This window comes from Spea bombifrons, chromosome 1 (assembly GCF_027358695.1).
Source record: "Spea bombifrons isolate aSpeBom1 chromosome 1, aSpeBom1.2.pri, whole genome shotgun sequence".
NCBI classification, from domain to species: Eukaryota; Metazoa; Chordata; class Amphibia; order Anura; family Pelobatidae; genus Spea; species Spea bombifrons.
The window spans coordinates 20391106-20413191 of record NC_071087.1 but is presented as its reverse complement, the minus strand read 5'-3'; the positions used below and the strand labels follow the sequence as shown (position 1 = coordinate 20413191).

The following is a 22086-nucleotide window of genomic DNA, read 5'->3' as shown; positions in this document are numbered from 1 at the left end:
AGCATGTGGGGTCTGTGTTGCAAATGCATGAAGGGATTATACCGAATCCCCCTTATGTATTTGTATCTTTCCCAAAACCCCCAAAGCTACCTGAACATACCTCCTGCTTCCCCACGTTATACCGCAAAATCTCCAGTATGATGCGCGGGTATAACTTTACACTAAATTCTCTAGCAAAAGTAGTTAAAGGTTTAAATTGTAAAATAAATGTAACTGCTATCAGCTCGCGTGTAAGTAAAAGGTTTAGGCTGCAGACGTTGCTCGGTGACAAGTCATAATTTGTTTGTTTTTTTAATGTTATGGTCTGGTCGCAGGTTTGAAGGGGTTAACGCCGTTATGGAGTGATCAAGCATTAACAGACTTGTATCGATCACATCCCCCCCTTCTCAGGATTCTCTCGTCGTCGTGGGCTCCAGCGCTGGTTTGGCGAGGGTTTTGTGGTGGTGGTGGGGGGACGAGCCCCATGCACAGAAAGTGTATTGGTTTCAGCGGAGGGTCTTCACCTGAGAAACCGGGACCACCGGGCGAACTTGTGCTCACCATCTTACTGTCTTCGTTATACATGAGAGTTCTGCTTATGTTGTTGAGTTGTTTTTAGACGAGGTTGAGAATAAAGTAATCAGGTCTTGTAACTCGCGTGTTCTCTCTCTGGGGATGCAGAATGGAGACTCTCCGGTGGATTTGGGCAGGTCCTGGGGGCTTTGTAGTCATGGCTCCTACGTTTTTACTGCTGGTGCGGCCGGTCTGTGCTGTATTAAGATCTCTTTTGGGATCCTTTATTCTGTTTAGCCCTGTTGATTAGATCAGGCTGACTCCTGACATCTCGAGAACATCATAAAACTGGGGGCAATAATCCCCAAACCGTGTTTCAGGATGAAAATACAGCGAATAAACGGTATTTCCTCACCGGATTGTTCTGTATTATTACCCGTATCATTCCATACTATGTTAATGAAAAATGCATGAGTTTTAATAACACTTAATCTATGAACTGGTTTAAAACTATACATTACCGTTTAATGATTTAGGATAAAGTTCACGGTCAGTTTATCGCGTAAGGACGTTATAGCTTTTTTTGAGGGGTGGGTATGCACCCAAAATCTGTTACTAATAAGTCTGAGGGTATTGGGTGATTTTGTGTTTTGCAAATTGGGGAAGAGTAATTGAAAGCCGTACATAAGGCTGGGTCATCTTGGTGCTTTTTGTGGCTTTAACAGTATGTCCATAGGACCTGGAAGAGTTAATAGTGTTTTGGGGCGCCACAGCAGCTCTGTGACTTTATTTCCAGTTGTTTTCCACTTAGCTTTGTGACTAGAGGCGCTTTTACCTGAGATTGTAACGGGTGAATGAATGTTATCATTTGCATTAAGGAGAACCTGCATTCAGGCATTAGAAGAAATTAAAGATTTTTTTTTTTTTAAAAAGTGAATGTTTTAGAAATCCATCTTCATGCATGTCTTATAAAATCCCAACCCAGGTGCCCTGTCCAAGTGTTTGTGAAAGTGTCCAGCGTGTATACATATCTGATAGACGTGTGCAGGTGTACACGGAGTCTGCATCCTGACCACGTAAATAATGTCAGAAAATAAGTCTTAGAAGATCACTTAGTAACAGTAAAAATCCAAGACACCCCAACTTGTTGTACAAGACAGACGCCGAATCCCCTGATAACAGACAACATCCAAGGGCACCGTGGGTCTCTAAATCAAACCGATTCATGCTGGCCAAGGGATCTTGGTTAAAGCTTTCACATTAATAATAAATAAATCCATCTAGCCTGATCCTTTTCACACCTGTCTTGTATATTAATATACGTCTGCCAGAAGGAGAGAAGTCTCGGACAAACGCTTTATGAAGGCTCATCCCTAATGCGATTTCCTCTAATTAATGGTTCAGGGGGTCCATAATTCATAGTTGGTTAAAAATAAAATAACAAGGCGACCCTAACTCAGCACGTTACAATCCATGTTTATATCTGGGTTGCGTTGGTGCTTATCTGTTTGATATTGATTGGGGTCATCAGCACTTCGCCAGGTTCATCAGACTTGGCCAAAGTTTTATTGTGTTTGTGCGTATATGTCGTAACAATGTGCATTTCTAGTCTTCTCCCCTCATCCTCTCTTCTTACCTCTCTCTCTCTCTCTCTCTCGCTGCCTATTTATTCCTGCACTCCCTCGTTCGCTCCCTATTGCCCCTTTTCCCATCCCTTTTTTTCTTTCCTCTCGTCCTTTTTATGTATTAAAAAAAAAAAAACCAACACAGCGATAAGTATTCTTGTGAAAAAAAAAAAATTATTTTTTAGATGGTTGTGAAAACATTCATGGACATGGACCAGGATTCTGAAGATGAAAAGCAGCAATATCTTCCTCTCGCCCTGCACCTGGCGTCTGAATTCTTCCTCAGGAACCCCAACAAAGATGTCCGTTTACTTGTGGCTTGTTGCTTAGCGGACATCTTCAGAATATACGCGCCCGAAGCACCCTACACGTCTCACGATAAGTTGAAGGTACTAAAACCCTTCTGCCGGGGAAAGGATTGCAGTTGCGCTGTTCTGGGGGTTTTATTAGCTGCAACTTGTTAGATTTTGGAACCATTTACATTGACTACAGTTAAAGGCTGCTTTCGGAACATGTCTTTACGATTGCTCTTTTTCTGATTTCTCACACAGGACATTTTTTTGTTCATAACAAGACAGCTGAAGGGTCTGGAAGACACAAAGAGCCCGCAGTTTAACAGATATTTTTATCTATTAGAGGTATTTACATTTCTGATGGCTTACATGTCATTCATTTCTGTTCAGAGGTAAAATAAGTTATTTATCGAGAACAGAAGCGACACTAAAATGCTCAGCGTTTCTGCCGTGATATAGAGAAAATGTAACAGAAGCTTGTGAGGTGTTACTGTTTGTAGTGTTTGTGTATCTGTACTTTACACTGCTCGTGACACAAAACCGATCATGTTTTAAATGCTTTGTGTTAAAGTCCTAATGTTTGTGTTCTACATTCAGAACTTGGCCTGGGTGAAATCGTACAATATCTGCTTTGAATTGGAAGACTGCAACGAAATATTTATGCAACTTTTTAAGACCCTCTTCTCTGTTATCAAGTAAGTTGGATCAAATTAACATTGCTTTCCAGTCTCTGTATTATATGCGATTGACAATACGCAAAGCATGTCTGCAATTCTTCTTCTAAACTTTGTTTTGTTCTAAACGTGTTCTGTATTAGCACTTAGAGGCAAAAGTGTGCGCTAAAATGTGACGCCATACAAAAGATACAGTATCATTTCTACTTTAGTAATCTGACAGTAGGTAAGACTCTAAATACTCTTAAAGGAACTTTATATGAGATGACTGAACTAGAGGGTTAGTTGTTTTAAACATCAGTTCCCTTGTAAAAAAAAAAATATATATATATAATATTAGTTCATCTTGAACGAGATCTCCGGTGTCCCAAAGTGTTCACCTTCTCAGCTGGTCTTGTGGTTCTCGCTGCCACCTGCTGCAGGGTAATGTTTTCATAGAAAGTTGAGAATCGTGCTTCTGAAATCCTACGTTTTACTGTCCAGTGAAACGTTTCAGACAAAATAACAGCAGTATAAACCTTGCTTTGTCTGAAGACTCATTTACAGTCAGCCATTAGTATGTGTGTTCAGAGCAAGTACAACTTTGTTATAAATAAGTAATTGTGGCGTTTGTGCAGGGGTATAGTGCGCTTCTCGCATTGGGATGATGCATTTTATTTGGTGGACCTCATTAACTACAATTTTATCCCCCCCCTCCAATTTCGTGTTGGTCATGGGTGTGAAGTATTGGTGCTATCTGCCTAAATATGGCAGGTGGATGCTTTAGCAGATAAAGTAACTGGGCTACGCGTACCAAGTTCAGTGCTTTTTCTGTGCCATTTCTTGCCATGTAAGAAATATATATATATATATATATATATATATATATATATATATATATATATATATATATATATATATATATATATAAAAAATTTATTTTTTCATTTTGTATCCCTATAGCAACAGCCACAACCAGAAGGTTCAGATGCACATGCTGGATTTAATGAGCTCCATCACTATGGAGGGGGATGGGGTAACACAAGAGCTCTTGGATACGATCCTCATTAATCTCATCCCTGCACATAAGGTATGTAAACCGTAGCATGGATGTGCGGTTAGAGCTGTAGGAACGGATTTGTTTGTTGCATGTTTGGTGCTGAAGGTTATTAGATGAGATAGAAGGGAACCTGAGTGAGGAAGCATCATGTATGTGATATGTATGTTTGTCAACCCTTAATGACCAATGACTACCAATGTTACAGTTCGGCTAAAGGGTTTTTAGAATGTTTTCTAGCTAATGCTTAGTTTAACCACAACTTTTGTAGAGGGATACATAGATAAACCATGTTTTAAATATTTTTTTAAAAAAATAGAGCCCTAATGATTCCTTTCATTGGGTTGAGTTTACTAGTTGGGGGGAGCAACTCAGATCTGAAGTTTACAAGTTCGATTACTTATCGAAACAAACGTATTCTCAGACCACTATGTCACTACAACCCTCAAAATTATTTGCCTGCTCTGTGCAATCTATGCAGTTACACAGAAAACCGCATAGAGGCCAAATGTCTTTCACGTGATTTTTTGTTTGTTTTAAAGTAACTTAAGTGGTGAAAAGGTATGTTGTGTGATAGTCGGGGTAAATAACAGGCGGTCTGCGGTATGGCAGCCGGATGCCGCTAGTGGTCGCTCTGCCTGCGGAGAGTGAGAAGCGTCTATCACGTAAAAAAATCTATAAACATCATTTATAGTGAATCCTAAATGAATATGCGTATGATATTTACCATTTTGCCTAAATCTAATGATTCTCATATCATTCTAGAACCTAAACAAACAGGCGTTTGACTTGGCTAAAGTTCTTTTGAAGAGGACCGCACAAACGATTGAACCGTGCATTGCAAATGTAAGTAATTGTTTTTGAAGGATGAGTTGAATCATGACAGCAATTCAGCTTAGGTTAAAGAACGAAGGTAATAATTAAACCGTATGACAGTATTTTAAGGGCTTCCCTTGCTTTGTTTCTGTGTTCTGTGGAGTCCATAATTGGTGACTTACGGCACTTGTGTAAATTTGGTGCATATTTATTATTAGAGTAATAAGATGCCAATTAACCCCATACCTGCATGCACCTAAATCCACTTTTTTCCCTTTAAAGCCATTTGTGGACACATGCAATCAACCAACTTACAACTACTTTGGCTGCCATATGTGACCCCTGCAATGTTTTGGGAGTATTACTTTTAAACCTTTATGGATATACTTTTAGGTGCCAGACATCTTGCTTTTCTAGATTTCCCAAAGCAGCATTCTTGTGCCTCATCATATTAATGTTAAACGGACAGTAAATAAGCTTTGTTGTTTTATGCAACTATATCAATATCAGAAAAGCAATATATTCATTGTCATTCATATAATTTTTCTTTCTTTTCTTCCCCCTGAACAGTTTTTTAACCAGGTTTTAGTTCTGGGGAAATCATCAGTGAGTGACTTGTCTGAACACATCTTTGATTTAATACAAGAACTGTTTGCGATTGATCCGCATTTGTTGCTGTCGGTTATGCCACAACTGGAGTTCAAACTGAAGGTAAGGATGTCGTAGGGTTATGTCAGTGACCTGGCAGATTTAATGCGGCTCAAATGTCCATCGCTGTCCCTTCTGGGGTTTTTTTGTCCACTCCAGTGCATCGGACGCATTGGAATGTATTTTTTATTTATTTTATTTGGAGGAAGGATGTGCAGCACAGTACATTGCATGTATGTAATAGTCTGCTCATGTTTCCTCATATTAAAAAGTTGGTTCTTTAATTTGTAACTTAACTTCTCCACCCCACCAGAGCAACGATGGAGAAGAACGTCTCGCTGTTGTGCGTCTCCTTGCAAAGTTATTTGGTTCAAAGGATTCTGATCTGGCCACACAGAACCGTCCACTATGGCAGTGTTTCCTTGGAAGGCGAGTAAAGAAGGAAATGTATATTTTGGGGAAGCCGTTTGCTTCAGCGCGTTTAATGTTTGTGATACATCATAAAACCATAATACATTGTGTGTGGGGAAAGTTCTTCTAAAATAAACTGCTTGTTTTATGTAACAGTGTAAACATCGTCACCGGGTGATTCTGCTACCGAGTTGTAAAATTGGTCTCATAACCATAACAGCTAATTGTTTTCCTATTGGATGCTATGGGCGCCGCTAACTCGTTTTAAACACAACTTTCATTAGTGATTGTATGAAGGAAATCGGTTATCCTTAATCAGTAACCACACGCAGCTTGAAGATTTAGCAAAATAACGCATAAACCCATCTTTTTACGATTCCTTCGCTATCCTTGGAAGGGCAATCTGATAGCAGTCAGATTAATCCCTGGATAAACTATTTCATTAAAATGTTTAGCCATTAAAATACTCTTCCTTGCCGTTCTGAAAAGACTGTAGCTATCGGAATAATAAATACTTGGGATAAATAGCATCTGCATATTAAAAATACCAGCAAGGTCTCTAGTTTAGGAAAACTGTCTTTGGCAAACAGCCGTGTTTGCAGAGTCTCCCCATCGGTTCCCTTTTGCGGTTTCCAGATTGAGATATAAATTGCAGTCCGATATGAATGCTGAAAAGGTTACTAATTATATATATATATATATATATATATATATATATATTACATAAATTTAACATGCGCATGCTTGGTTTTTCTGCTCTTGTTTTAGGTTTAATGACATCCATGTCCCTGTGAGGTTGGAAAGTGTTAAATTTGCTAGCCACTGTTTAATGAACCATCCGGATCTAGCTAAAGATCTCACCGGTATGTTGTATGGCATCACATTGTTTTTTCTTTCTAGGGTAGCTTATTTTATTTACCTTGTCTAAAGAAACACTTCTGTGAAACGTCTCCATTAACTAGCGTCACGTCCATGCGCGAACAGAAGGTCTTATAACATGGAAGCTTAGTGAACGGGTCCTTAACAAACTGCTTGTGTTTAGGTCACTTTCAAGGAAAAGTTGTTCAAGTCTCCATCTCTGCAAACAATAGACACGTTTGCATTAACTGGGAGCATTGTTAATACAATGAGAGCCCCCCATGTCTTGCTTACTCACCTGTGTTAAAGCCCGGCTCGTAAGGACAGTCTTCATGTGATTCTGCTGTTGCTTTCAGCCCGGATGAATGGGAGCGTTTTTTATTACATGCCTATTTTAATCTGTAAACCGTTACGTGGGTTTGTCTGGTGTTTAGAGCCATAAAACATGTACATAAGCACAATAACAAGAATTAAATAAGGGAATCTATCATGAAAACAATGAAATATTACATAGTTTGGTAAATAAATGCTACAACCTTTATTTTCTTAAACACATGTAATTCATGGTTATTTCCCTTAAATTAGAGCATAACTCAAGTTTGTATTGGGATCAATATGTAAAACCAGTACTCTGGCCTTCTATGCATCGCATGGTAAATAAAGTTTATTCCGAGATTTAATGGTGACAGCCCATGGGTTGAGTGGATTCCCTATGAACAGATTGCAGCTTTGATTTTGATGTATTTGCCAATAAGTGTCCGATACTAACTAGTTTTACCAATATTTCCAGAGTTCTTAAAGGTGCGATCCCACGACCCCGAGGAGGCAATTCGTCACGATGTAATTGTTACAATAATCACTGCGGGTAGGAAAGATCTCTCTCTGGTGAATGATCAGTTACTCGGATTTGTAAGGGAAAGAACTCTAGACAAGAGGGTAAGATTTTGTGGTGTGGAACTGTACTTAAGTATTCGATACTTTATGCTGATGAAACAAGGCCGTCGTTGCCATTCTGAAAATACACGAATTTTGGGCAGGGGTGAGCTAACGTTTGCAATGTTACCGCATCAAAGTGGAAATGTGTGACAGGCTGGCAGAACTAGCAGATCACCATTAGATAATCAGCAATGAAAAAATACATTGGGAACAATTATTAATCTGTAAACATCATTGTATAGGTTTACATCATGTACATAACCAAATGTAATTCTGACTCAGCTCATATTGGCCGAAGGTCATTTCTGCCCATGTCTGTTCACTCTACAATGCGATAATGCTTTAATATTCCAGTCATTTTATAGGGCCATGTGATTAAGTGCTGTATATGTCCTTCTCTGCAGTGGAGAGTGCGGAAGGAAGCCATGATGGGCCTCGCTCAGCTCTATAAGAAATATTGCTTGCATGCTGAGGCTGGAAAGGAGGCGGCTGAGAAAGTGAGCTGGATTAAGGACAAACTTCTACATATATACTATCAAAACAGCATTGATGACAAGTGCGTACATTGAGGATTCATTGATTATCGCGTATATGTATCATGTTGCAGGAGCACTGCAGCTGGGGGGGATTCAATTCCCTTTAGAGAGTGTTTTGTTTCCGATTTCCATTCTTAAGACACTCTGAGGGCTACTCGGATAAATACTTGGTGTAATATTATTTGTTTCTCCTTATTTTTGTAGGTTGCTTGTTGAGAAAATCTTTGCCCAGTATCTTGTTCCTCACAATCTAGAAACAGAAGAGAGAATGAAATGTCTGTACTATTTATATGCTAGCTTGGACCCTAATGCTGTGAAGTAAGTAGACTTTGTATATTACACACACACACACACACACACACACACACACACACACACACACACACGTTTGTGAATTATCCAAGTGTGTGAGTCTGTCCTATGCCAAAAAGCATATCATTCACATACCCAGAGAGATTGAGATTTTGTAAGCGTGTTGTCGAGACAGTGGAGTCTGTTTCCTTGTGTACGTTTTTAGTACGTTTTGGAGTATTCTGTCCTAGGTTACGTTTGCACACTGCTTCCATAAATACAGGCTTTGTTATTTTGTGCTTTCTTCAATGGTTTTTGCCAAATGTAATTCTTGTTATTCAGGGCATTGAATGAAATGTGGAAGTGTCAGAATATGTTGAGAAGCCATGTACGGGAATTGCTGGATTTACACAAGCAGCCTGCTGTGAGTAGGGACACTTTCCCAGTTTGTTTGCTTTGTATTTGTTGTTTTTTTGCAGCAGGAAAGCGCCTCCAGCACCGCAGCTGACTGTCATGCGCGTGTTATGTTTAGTCAGAAATAGCAGGGGGCAAATGCATATAGGGGGGATTCTGCAGAGAGGGACCCCATACAAATGTAAGGGTCCACTTGGCTATTGTATACGTTAAAGTGCACATGATGGCTGGAGTGTCCCTTTAGCATCTTCACTGTTCTGCTTGTTATTTAACTGTTGGGGTTAAGCGCTTTATTTTAAATGTAATGTAAATAATGTCATGCGCTACACAGGATTACACAAGGGTGATCTGGGGACCGTCTTGATTGCATTGTTACTGATTTTTTTTTTCTTTTTCTCCCTCCCAAAGTCAGAAGCAAACAGTGCGGCCATGTTTGGGAAACTGATGACTATTGCAAGTGAGTGTTCTGTAAAGTAGCTGGAGTATTTAACTTATCTGTTGTCTCTGATACAAAGTATTTGTACTTTTTCACTTAATAGCAATGTGTCCTCACACAGTGCCTAGAAAGCTTTAAATTAATCCAATTAATGTTAACATTGGTGCAGTTCACAATAACCTAGAGTTTAAATGGTGAGCATGTTGCTTCCTGCTCACTATATCTGTCACTATTATGACCCATCATCGAGTGAATACATTCTGCCCTCTTCAGCTTTCTTTTTTTTTTTTTTTTTTTTTTTTTTTTTACAAAAAACAGCTTTCATAGTACATAAAGCAGGCATTGTGTGACCTCCTACAGAATCGTATATAGGACCAATGTGGCATCAATCCGCTGCTGCTTGTGACTGCTGTATTTATTGCAACACAGCTATGGTTTAATAACCTTTAAATAATTCATTTTCTAAGCTGTTGTCTTTGCAGAAAACTTGCCGGATCCTGGAAAAGCACAAGATTTTGTCAAGAAGTTCAACCAGGTTTTGGGCGATGATGAGAAACTGAGATCTCAGCTGGAAATGTTAATCAGCCCAACGTGTTCATGTAGACAAGCAGATGTGTGTGTGGTAAGGGCTGCGACGTGTATTTTATTTCACAGCGTTTACAGATCTCTCAAAGCCTGCACATTATATAGATACATAAAGTTAACAAAGACTAACCGCTCTAATCTCAAGCTTTTTCCTAGCAATATTTTGCCATTGTCTGCATTATGTGTATTATGAATATGCAGACATTCATATAATAATGAACTGGGCAAGTTATATATTTTACAGTCTATCATGCAAACCTCATAGTAGAGCATTAAGCCACCATAGGAGGTGAGTTCTTAGTCCAAATCATTTCTTAATTTACATTCAGTACAGAGCTGGTCTTTGCGCTAAACACTTTGGTTGTCTGCTTTATCAAATTTGAATGTATGAAAAAATAATTGTGTGCACATGCTATAATCTCACCTAGCCCTCGTTCTAGCTGTGAGTGCCGATTTATTCTGTGCCAGTGAAGCTCCTAGGCATCCTCTGCCATTTGACTAGATGCGTTCCTCTTGTAGCTTATGGCCCAATATATGCCATTAGCTGGTATCTGTTTTCCCCTGTTAGTAGAAGTGAATGCATGCCACCCGTTCGCAGAGAATGGCGGAATAAAGATGCATGTCGGATTATCATTTCTCCAAATCCTTTTTGGTTGTTATGGGTCATACTGTACTTTAATACTCTGTATAGAGCTCAGTGCTTGGCAGTCATTGGCACGCCGCGCAGCTTTATGAATCCTCCATCGTGGGACTCCCTCTTTCAGCCCGTAGTCAATGCGGTCTAAATCATTCTCTCGTCTGGATTCTTGCATGTCCATCGGGCAGTGCGTGTCATGAAACAAATTTAAACACGTGTGCTAATTATGTAGTCATGTTTAGTGGATATATACTTTGTCACCTGATTTGGTGTTAGATTACTATAACATGTGGTAAATGATGGTCCACAAAAGCAACTTGCTATCTATTTTGCATCCCAGATCTGTAAACACCAGAAATAGTACAAAAAGTTATTTAAAAATGTTTTTTGTTTATATTTCAGAGGGAGATAGCACGTAAACTCGCAAATCCCAAGCAACCTACAAACCCGTTCCTAGAAATGGTAAAATTCTTACTGGAAAGGATTGCCCCAGTGCATATAGATTCAGAAGCAATCAGGTACGTACATTAAAAGCTATAGTCAGCGTAATAAGCACTTAACTTTACATGCGATCGTCCTTTAGCTTTAAACTTTGGCATTTTCTGAAATCATCTGTTAGGGCATAATGTGAAAAATACCAATTAAGTTATGATTTTCAAATTGAACTGTTTCTATAAAACTATACTGGTACATTAAAATACTTAGAGATCAACATTTTAAGAATGTGTACATATCTATGTAATTATATTTATAGTCTGAGTCCATGTATTTACTAATGTCACCTAGCTGTGTATGTGTGTGTGTGTATGTATATATATGTGTGTGTGTGTGTGTGTGTGTGTGTTTTCTCAAAACTGTATTTCTTGTGTGATTTATTGTCACCCGTGTGTTTGTTTCAGTGCTTTGGTGAAGCTGATGAATAAGTCTATTGAGGGCACGGTTGATGATGAAGAGGAAGGCGTCAGTCCTGACTCCGCTATAAGGGCAGGGCTGGAGCTGCTTAAGGTATGTTATAGCATGACTATCTGTCCCTGTACTGCAGCAGTTATATTCTGTACAGAGCCATGAATCAAAAAAGGTGCCTCGTTTTAAGCAAAGCTCAAAAACCACAAACAAATTTCTATAGCAAACAGCCTTTTTGTTTAAAACAGGGATGCGATATGGTAACACTCGTTTCCCATTTACCGGCATTATTGAGAAATCTGCCAAATTTAGAAGCTAAGATCAAAAAGTTATCGGCTCGAATGTAGTGAAAAGCTTCATAGTATTAGTACGTGGTAGGTGAGCTTTGGCCAGAGTACAATAAATCCTTGTGTTTATGGGTTTGTAGACTTGTTTTGAGCACTGCTAATTCTCCTTTGTATTCTAAACAGCGTATCAGTACCTGCCTTGTTGTCATATGACTAGCATTCCCTAAAAATATGAAGTCAAAATATTGCGTGTTTAAAGAATCAAACGGCTCTAGTTATGGTGACCTTATTGCTGCGTTGGATGTTGAAAGTATTAAATCCACCCATGTAAACCTTTAACAGACCTCAAGATCAATGATCTGTTCCAGAGTTCACATCGAAGCTGCCACCTACGTTTATAGCTTGTGGCTGTCGGTAATGGCCGGCCTGGCCTTGATCTACAAGTGACAGCCGCGTTTCACTCAAATAAGACAATTTCCGGTGCTAGGTGTCCTAATGTATAAGCGTTCTGCAAATCCATAAATAGTCAGCTTTAGCTGTAGGTTTTCAGAATCCAAACCTGAGAAGAATAATGTAAGTTTGTGAGCAGGACCACTTTTACCTGATATATCAGGCTGTCGGTTCTAAATTTTTCACACACTTTAAATATAAGTATTGTAAGAATGCTGCATAGATTGTTGGGGCTATATAAAAAAAGCTGGTAATATAATACATCCAGTTTTTAGCCTCTCCCTAGCCATGTAGTGGCAAACCTTGCAAATTGACATTATTTTATAGGGATTGGAGTACTAGGATGTTCTCCGAAAGGGAAGTGAACATGTATTAACAAAAACAATTGCATTCTTTGTCACAAGAACATAATTAAGAAAATCTATGTATGGCATTTTAAAATGTTTCTGCAAAGTGTTTTTTTTTTTAAATGTAATTTGTATTTGTGCCCCCCCCCATCTGCAGGTGCTGTCTTTTACCCACCCTACCTCATTCCACTCAGCGGAGACGTACGAGTCTTTACTTCAGTGCCTCCGCATGGAAGATGACAAAGTGGCTGAAGCGTCTATCCAGATATTCCGCAACACAGGGCACAAAATAGAAACCGATTTGCCGCAGATCAGATCGTAAGTTTGCATTATATTGCATTATGTATTGGTAATGACAATCTGGAGGAAAGGATTTCGTTGTACTAGCAGGACTTCATTAGCGTTACCTTCAAGAATCTGTTCAATGAGGTGTTTGGGCCGGGAAGTCACTGAAAATATCACAAGTGATCGCGATGGCACCCTCTGTATCTGCAGATTAACCAGGTTTATTGGAACAGAATGAGAGAAAATGACCCTCATTACTGTATTGTATAGTCAAGGAGAAAAATACTAGTAATTGTAGATTCTCAAGTAAAGTTTTTGATGTTCTTGGACAAACTCTGAGCATTCTTCTATAGTTTGCTTAGAATCAGCTTAAAATCAACAAAAGAGAAAACTCTAGGCTACAGCAACCAAACCTGTTCTCTCGCATCCGGCTGGTGTGTCCCTGGTGCTGCGGTGACCTCTTCCCCGGAGGAGCACGTTCACATTATCTGGTTTGCGCAATCTGTGTATAACGTAGCAGTCGCGCCGATACAGAAGTCTGTGTAACGGGAACGAACCTTTCCGTAGAGCACGTTTCTACTGGAAGTGCGGAAGAAGACTGCTCTAGTTTTAAGGGCTTGTGTGTACATTTGTTGTAAAGTATATCTTTGTGTATATGTCTTGATAGTTGAACAGTAAATTCAGCTTGGACGCCATAGTGTGAAAAAAGGAATGTTACGTTCTTTTGAAGCAAAAGACTTAGATTAAAGGGTTTTTAAAATATCTTTCTCTGTAATGATTTATGGAATGAGAATGACGGCCATGTCAGTTTTCACAGTTGTCATATTCTGATATTATAGGGCGCTTATTCCAATTCTGCACCAGAAAGCCAAAAGAGGGACGCCGCATCAGGCTAAACAAGCAGTGCACTGCATCCATGCCATCTTCTCCAATAAAGAAGTGCAGCTGGCACAGATCTTTGAGGTAAACCTTGCAATTAGATGAAAAGTTACAGTGATGACCGAGGCAGGGATGCCAGGGGACTGGAGTATATTTAAACACCCATCGTGTTCCCTATCATCCAGCAGGCTTACAGCATGGGTCTCTGTGTGCTTCTATAGAGCTATACATGTAATCTGTTTGCACTAAAAGTTATTTGCAGTCTTGTTATTCCTAACACGTTGGGGAGTTTACCATTTCACCATGCAGCTCTTGCCACATCTTTTGTAATTTGTGTTTTTACATCCCCGTCTAGATTACGGTGAAACAGATGTTTTATGTGACAATCCATTCCTACTTTTTGTTCTCGTTTTGTTTTTTGCAGCCCCTCAGCAGAAGTCTCAATGCAGATGTCCCGGAACAGTTAGTAACCCCTTTGGTTTCACTGGGTCACATTTCCATGCTGGCACCAGATCAGTTTGCTTCTCCAATGAAATCGGTAGTGGCAAATTTCATAGTGAAGGATCTACTTATGAATGATCGGGTACATATTTTGTCTCTGTTTTTTTTGTTTTGTCCCCCCCCCTTTCTTAAAGGTAAATACAAATACTTTTTTTTTTCCTTTTGTAGTCCATTGGTGATAAGAATGGCAAACTGTGGTCTGCAGATGAAGATGTTTCGCCGGAGGTTCTTGCTAAAGTGAGTGCCGTGTGTAATGTTACCCTGCTGATAATGCTTGTAGACAGCTGTTTTGTATTGTATTTTCCACATAATGTGTATGTAGTGATGTAGCGCTTAATTTCTCTCCATTGAAAGGGAATAATAATTTGTGAGTATAATAAGTTCATAATAACTGTATAGTTAGGATCGGTGTAAGTTCAAACAGTAAAATGCTTCTGTTCACGTCTACAAGGTGCAGGCCATAAAACTTTTGGTACGCTGGCTACTGGGTATGAAAAACAATCAGTCCAAGTCTGCGAATTCCACGCTGCGTTTGTTATCTGCAATGCTTGTCAGTGAGGGGGACCTAACGGAGCATAAGAAAATTAGGTGAGTTTTCCCTGAAGGCCTCTGGTGTACCCAGCCGTATGTAACTTTCTGCAATCCATTTACCACGTCTTCTGTTTCTAGCACGTTCACAGTTGTCAAATTACACCCGGCAGGGTACATTTTTATTTGTATTTTCTTTTTCAGTAAATCTGACATGTCTCGTCTGAGGTTGGCAGCTGGAGGCGCTATTATGAAACTAGCGCAGGAACCTTGTTACCATGAAATAATTACTCCGGAGCAATTCCAGCTCTGTGCTTTGGTTATCAACGTAAGCTCAGAATTCAAATTTTAGCATTAAAAACATGTTTGTGTTCTTTTTCTACATTGCCTGTACCTTAATGTTAACCGATTCCGTTTAATCTAGGTAGTTGGCACATTGTAGAAAATATCTGTGTGGTTTTGAAAGAGAGGCAACACATTGTAGGAGTAAATACGTGGGGAGAGGAGGTCCAGCATTTTGGTTATGCCAGTGCCTCGGTCTGTTTATATACATGATGAATAGGAACAGAGTTTTAAGTAACTTAATACCTTGTCTGTGTTTTGCAGCAGTAATTATCTACATATAATGCCCTGCAGGCAACTGGAAAGTTCTCTAGTTAGAGTGGGGACTGGCTAGAAGCTGTCGAGTGTGTTACATTTCTTGAATTTCTTTTGTGATGTGTAGGATGAGTGTTACCAGGTGCGTCAGGTCTTTGCACAGAAGCTCCATAAGGCGCTGGTGAAGCTGCAGCTTCCGTTGGAATACATGGCTATATTCGCTCTGTGTGCCAAGGATCCAGTGAAGGAGAGGAGAGCGCACGCCAGGCAGTGCTTGCTTAAAAATATCAGCATACGGAGAGAGTACATTAAACAAAACCCTACGGCAAATGGTAAGGCTGTATAAACATATCTACGTTATACTATTGTCTGGATTTTATTCCGTTATACATTCAGTCAGGGCTGTAGTAATTGCCGTAACCCTGCTGAATATTTCATCGTTCAGTTAGTGTGAAGCATTCTCCAGACCCGCGTGTCTTTGCCTCTCTAGTTTTGGTATGTTAATGGGTCTGTTTGTGAGGATGATGTGACTACAGGGTAGTATCTGGAGCCCTTATATGAAGTGTACAGACCGCGCACCCCCAATGCCTGTGTACAAAGACGCTTCTGTTTGCTCCTGGAAAGCAATATATAGTGAAACAACACAAGGGGATATTGGCTGAGAGCAGATTCAGTGAACGGAAAACACCTTCTATAATCTGTCACATTTGTGAGTTAATACAACCAGATGTGAAGAATCCCTTCAAACAATAATATCCTGTTATACCCACTAATGATCTGACGTTTCTAATAGTTGTCGAAAGCTACGCCGCAGCGCTCCTGTAAACCATGTGGGGTTTTCTTTTTGTTTATAGAGAAGCTGCTGTCCTTGCTGCCGGAGTATGTCGTTCCGTACATGATTCATCTCCTAGCTCACGATACAGATTTCACAAAGCCTCAGGACGATGATCAGTTACGCGATATCAAAGAGTAAGTGCTGCGTTTGTTGTGAGGTTGTCTGGAGATTTGTGGTGTCTCCCTCAATCCATTATTCATTGTGAAGGACAAACCAGTAGGACCTTCATAATGTATAGTCAAGTCAAGAAGTGACTCCTGCTGACTCTCTTTAGTAAATAGGGTCTACTTGTGTGTGTGTGTGTATGTATGAACAAAATTATCAGTGGATGTCATTCCACTATTTACCATGTTAAAAGAAAAATCCTATTTGCTTTACCGACATAGGCTTGTCTGACATAACATGGGTTCTGGGGTTCACCGAAGAGAACCGTTCTGCACGTGTCTGCCCTAAAATATACTACATGCCTCTCAAGGATTTATGAACCCTCAGATTATGAATTTATGTAAATCCCAAATTGTTTGAATTTGACAAAATTCTAAGTACATTTGCATTGTTTTCATTTTAGCTTATTGGGTTCTCCTTGCTATAGCAGTCAATGAAATGGTCCAGTCAGCAGGATAATTCCAGTGATTGCTATACGGTGACCTCTCCTCCAACCTTTTACACGTGGCCCCCGTTATATAGTTGCCAGCCGCTTTTGCCAGCATTGGACCCTGTAAAGGTATTTTCTTGTAACAAGCGTGTTTTATGTCAGGTGCCTTTGGTTTATGCTGGAAGTGCTAATGGCTAAGAATGAGAACAACAGTCATATTTTCATGAAGAAAATGTGTGAGAACATTAAACAGACTCGGGATGCCCAGGCGCCAGATGATCCCAAAGCGAACGAAGTGAGTTTCTCTTGTTTTATTGGATCATGGCATCGTTTTTCTCATTTAATTTTGTGACAGATGGTTAGTTTAAAAAAAAAAAAAAAAAAAAACTTCATGCAGTCTGTCATGTGATGCATAATGTATTCTGCTTTACTATTATCCTACACTTGTTATATTCTTAATAACGTTTCAACAATTGTTACCAATTTCCTTCCGGTAGAAATTATACACGGTTTGCGATGTGGCACTTTGCGTAATGAACAGCAAGATTACGGTTGCGCACGCTGAAGTACCGAAGGATCCTCTGTTGCCTTCCAGATTTTTCACGCAGCCGGATAAGGTGATAATTTGTTAAGCTCTTGTTTTATTTAAGGAAAACATGGTAAATGTGCAAAACGTCTTCTGTATCTTTACGTATCTGATGTGTTTTCAGTAACGCGGTGGGAAGCTTTGATTTCTGTGTGTCGCTGTGTGCAATATTCCTCATTATCTTTATACATTTTGGGGCTGCCTCCCCCTTCTCTACATTTTTGTTCTGGTAGCAAAAATCTGGCTGCTTCTGTGGATTATTTGTAAAAATAAAAAAATGCAAAGCTTTGGGCTTTGTGGATCCGCTTTTCCTTTTCAGTTGATGTACATCGAGCGCCGACGGTGTACTTCGTGGTGTTAATGCGTATCCTGCGCCCGTGCTCTAAGTGAGAAGTAAAATCCATCCTTTATATTTCAGGAGTTCTGCAATGATAAGAGCTACATATCGGATGAGGCGAGGGTTCTTCTCCTGACTGGAAAGGTAAATTCTGCAATTGCAATCACGTGTTTACTAGTTATTTCTAGCTGCTGACTCAAACGCTGCCTTATTTCAAATGGTTTACGTAACAATATGTAGCACGTTCCTGCTTCTGATGGTTGCCATGTGCAATTGGTGTAGAGTAAGTTGATAAATGTGAGTGTGATAATCAAATGTGAAATCCATGCCAATTAGTGTCATTTTCTTTTTCCTGTGCAATTTTTTTAATAGCCCAAACCAACCAGCGTGTTGGGTGCAGTGAACAAGCCCTTGTCTGCCACGGGACGGCGGCCTTACCATAGGAGCGCTGGTAACGAGACCCTAACCAATGTGAGCGTCAACAGCGAATCCGACTCTCCCGTCGGCATCAGACAGAGGTGAGCTGTGTTACTGGAGCGTCGCTCCTCCTGTAGTGCTACATTTACAAAAGTCTTATAATTGCAATTCTATTCCTATAAATACCACTAGATTTCGCCATTTCCATAATGCTCCCTTTTAAAATGCCGCTGCTTCTCATTCAAATGTGTCATATGTTCAGATAATACCGTAAGCATTCTCTCTCTGTGGGAAGTAAATGATGCCTCACGCGTTTTAAGCCGAGTGCTGCGGAATCATAGGCAACATCGGTGCAAAACGCGTGATGTAGTTGGCAGATCTGAGCCGCCATAACTCGTGTGCTTGTGAGTATTACTCTTTACTATTTAAGGCCTGAAGAAAAATAAAGCTTACTCTGAAGAAAGCTCCTGTTCTGTTTTTGTACATTTTGGAGGAGATATGTAGGTTTCCGAATGGTTTAGGGCTGCAACTAACGATTATTTTAATAATCGATTAGTTGGCCGATTATTTTTTCGATTAATCGGATAAAAAAAATGAATGTAAATTTTTCATTTATTTAAAATTTACTAAACAAATGATGTTAAATACAAACAGCAGAATAAAAAAACTTTGATAATAAATTTCTTGTCTTTATTTCCCAACCAGCCCCCCAATATATGCACATTTGAGCCCAGGCTTGCCATGCTGCCCCCCCACATATGCCACGCTGCCTACCACAGCACTCCACGCTGCCTCCCACATATACCACACCACGCTGCCTCCCACATATACCACACCACGCTGCCTCCCACATATACCACACCACGCTGCCTCCCACATATACCACACCACGCTGCCTCCCACATATACCACACCACGCTGCCTCCCACATATACCACACCACGCTGCCTCCCACATATACCACGCTGCCTCCCACATCTGCCACTCCACGCTGCCTCCCACATCTGCCACTCCACACTGCCTCCCACATCTGCCACTCCACACTGCCTCCCACGTATGCCACTCCACGCTGCCTCCCACATCTGCCACGCCACGCTGCCTCCCACATCTGCCACTCCACTCTACCCCCCACATGCCACTGTGCCTGATACGCCTTATACCCCCTGAAACACCACTCCATCCTTCCCAGACATGCCACCCTGCCCTCCCCACATATGCCACGCCATGCTGCCTCCCACATCTGCCACTCCACAATGCCTCCCACATCTGCCACTCCACAATGCCTCCCACATATGCCACGCTGCCTCCCACATCTGCCACTCCACGTTGCCTCCCACATCTGCCACTCCACGCTGCCTCCCACATCTGCCACTGTGCCTGATACGCCTTATATCCCCTGATACCCCACTCCATCCTCCCCAGACATGCCACCCTGCCTCCCAGACATGCCACTTCTCTACCCCCAGATATGCCTTATACACCCTGATACACCACTCCGTCCTCCCCAGACATGCCATGCTGCCTCCCACATCTGCCACTCCACAATGCCTCCCACATATGCCTTATACCCCCAGATATGTCACTTCACTGCCCCCAGGATTTAGATTCCCCTAAATTAACCCTAAACTCCCCATTAACCATAACTGCCCCTAAATTAACCCTTAACACCCCCTTAACCACAACATCCCCTAAATTAACCCTAAAGACCCCATCAACCACAGCATCCCCTAAAGTAACCCTAAACACACCATTAACCACAACTGCCTCAAATTAACCCCAAACACCCCATTAACCACAGCTGCTCCTAAATTAACCCTAAACACCCTATTAACATAACTGCCCCTAAATTAACCCTAAACACCCAATTAACCATAACTGCCCCTAAATTAACCCTAAACACCCCACTAACCATAACTGCCCCTAAATTAACCCCCACCTCCCCTAACTTTCAGTAGCCCACATATATATATATATTACATACATATATACACATTTATACACACACATACACATTATATATACATATATATATACACACATACACATTATATATATATATATATATATACACACATACACATTATATATATATATATATATATGTACATATACTTACAGTTAGATGAGTGTCACAGCCATGTGGTTCTGGCCTGGAGAAGGAAGGGGCGGGGCCAGTTGTCACAGTGATTACAGGGAGGGGGAGTAAGTAGGAGCTGCTGCTGTGAGACGGTGAGTCAGACTAAACGGATTATATAATGAGGGGGATTTTTCAGAGCGTTTGCTCTGAAAAAACCCTCATTTTATAATCGATAATAATCGATTCAACTAATCGATAATGAAATTCGTTGCCAACGAATTTCATTATCGATTATTATCGATTTTATCGATTAGTTGTTGCAGCCCTAGAATGGTTGATGCCCCACGGAGTGGAGGAGGTGTGTGCTGCAACACTTTTCTGAATAAGAAAATCATTGTGACCACCTCCACAGTGGGCTGTCAATTATTGTTCATTGCTGGTCTCTCATCACATTCTTTCAATGTCCCTGCACCTAAATTACCGCAGTTTTATTTAACAAGATAACTGATGAAAGTGTGAATGTTTGTATCCGTGTCGAGTAAAACTGTTTGTGCTTTTCCAGTTCTGATGCGTCTGAAACTGGAGTTAGTGAGAATGACGAGCATCCGGTGAGAATCTCTGTTACTCCTGCCAAGTCGGAGTCTGTGAAGAATAAGGTACCGTATCGTCTAAGGCTCTTGTTTCATTGTACGTTTTGGCTTCGCCATAAAGAACGAAAGCACCGTAGGATTATGAAGGAAGTCCATGTGGACTTCTCTAAATCCGCCACCCTTCCCAGGGGCTCTAAAAACTTTACGTCGTCGTTCCTTAAGTTACGGCATTTTGTGGCACTTTATTTCCGTGGTGCAAGAACATCATTCTTTAACCCCTTGAGGACAATGGACGATCCCTAAACCCATTGAAAACAATGCATTTTGAGTCCGTACATGTACAGGCTTTCTCATTAAGGGGTTAAAACCCCAAAGATGTAATTGATTTGCCCTTTTAATCCCTTAAAGGTCACCTTTTACAAAGCGAAGATTTGCATGTGCACATGTTGGGTAACAGATTGTAGCTTCTGCAAAATTGTCAGATATCAGTTAAAGTAGAAATGATTATAAGCGTGGTTATAAAATACAATGGTACGTCGCCCTGCGTTTTTGGAAGATTATTTGTGCGGTGATTAATCACGTAAAATACAGTTCAGTTTAAATGTGTTTCTGTCTGTTATAGGAAGTGAATTCAGATCAGACAGCAACACCTAACGTTACCGAACGGGGTAAGAAAAGGTCCGCGGCATCAGCTGGTGCCGAGAATATCCGCAAGGAGACGGAGGAGAAGAAGGCTGAAGATGGTCCTACTGCCCCACCTAAACCCAGAAGAGGACGGCCACCAAAATCCGAATCTCAGGGCAGCGCAGCGAAAAACGACGACTCAAGTAAGCCAGCCGGAAGAGGTCGCAAGAGAGCCGCGGCAAATCAAGAAAGCCCTGCGGGGCACGAGGTGGGAAACGCTAAAGTACCAAAACAAGACAAAAAAACAGCACAGAGGCAAATGGACTTGCAAAGGTAAGCCCAGGGTGGGTAGTAATTCCCTTTTTGGGCTAGTTGGCTACATTGCTTCTTTTAAATAAAAAAAAAAATACTTCGCATTTATACGTTTTCTTCTGAAATATATGTAACTTTTTAATAATGTTTCATTCAAAGGAGGCACCTGCGATGAATGCTTTACTTTTACTCGGCAGCTGGTTAGAACTTTTGGGGGGGGGGCTAATATATCTGATTTAACCCCTTAA

General features: G+C 40.6%; 1 protein-coding gene across 1 annotated transcript in view; it reads left to right on the top strand.

Moving 5' to 3' along the window:
- The window catches only part of PDS5A (PDS5 cohesin associated factor A), a 28312-nt gene that overhangs the window by 3620 nt on the left and 2606 nt on the right, over positions 1-22086 (top strand). Inside the window, exons 3-32 of the mRNA XM_053458381.1 lie at positions 2303-2506; positions 2669-2755; positions 3008-3105; positions 4027-4153; positions 4886-4966; positions 5507-5647; positions 5898-6013; positions 6764-6858; positions 7644-7789; positions 8194-8345; positions 8530-8643; positions 8959-9040; positions 9439-9487; positions 9949-10088; positions 11091-11206; positions 11588-11693; positions 12833-12993; positions 13800-13923; positions 14264-14422; positions 14509-14577; positions 14792-14928; positions 15073-15196; positions 15593-15797; positions 16320-16434; positions 17058-17190; positions 17393-17512; positions 17900-17962; positions 18191-18336; positions 20875-20968; positions 21525-21859. Of these exons, the coding sequence (XP_053314356.1) occupies positions 2303-2506; positions 2669-2755; positions 3008-3105; positions 4027-4153; positions 4886-4966; positions 5507-5647; positions 5898-6013; positions 6764-6858; positions 7644-7789; positions 8194-8345; positions 8530-8643; positions 8959-9040; positions 9439-9487; positions 9949-10088; positions 11091-11206; positions 11588-11693; positions 12833-12993; positions 13800-13923; positions 14264-14422; positions 14509-14577; positions 14792-14928; positions 15073-15196; positions 15593-15797; positions 16320-16434; positions 17058-17190; positions 17393-17512; positions 17900-17962; positions 18191-18336; positions 20875-20968; positions 21525-21859 (3839 nt within the window). The remainder of the gene's footprint in view (positions 1-2302; positions 2507-2668; positions 2756-3007; positions 3106-4026; positions 4154-4885; positions 4967-5506; positions 5648-5897; positions 6014-6763; positions 6859-7643; positions 7790-8193; positions 8346-8529; positions 8644-8958; positions 9041-9438; positions 9488-9948; positions 10089-11090; positions 11207-11587; positions 11694-12832; positions 12994-13799; positions 13924-14263; positions 14423-14508; positions 14578-14791; positions 14929-15072; positions 15197-15592; positions 15798-16319; positions 16435-17057; positions 17191-17392; positions 17513-17899; positions 17963-18190; positions 18337-20874; positions 20969-21524; positions 21860-22086) is intronic.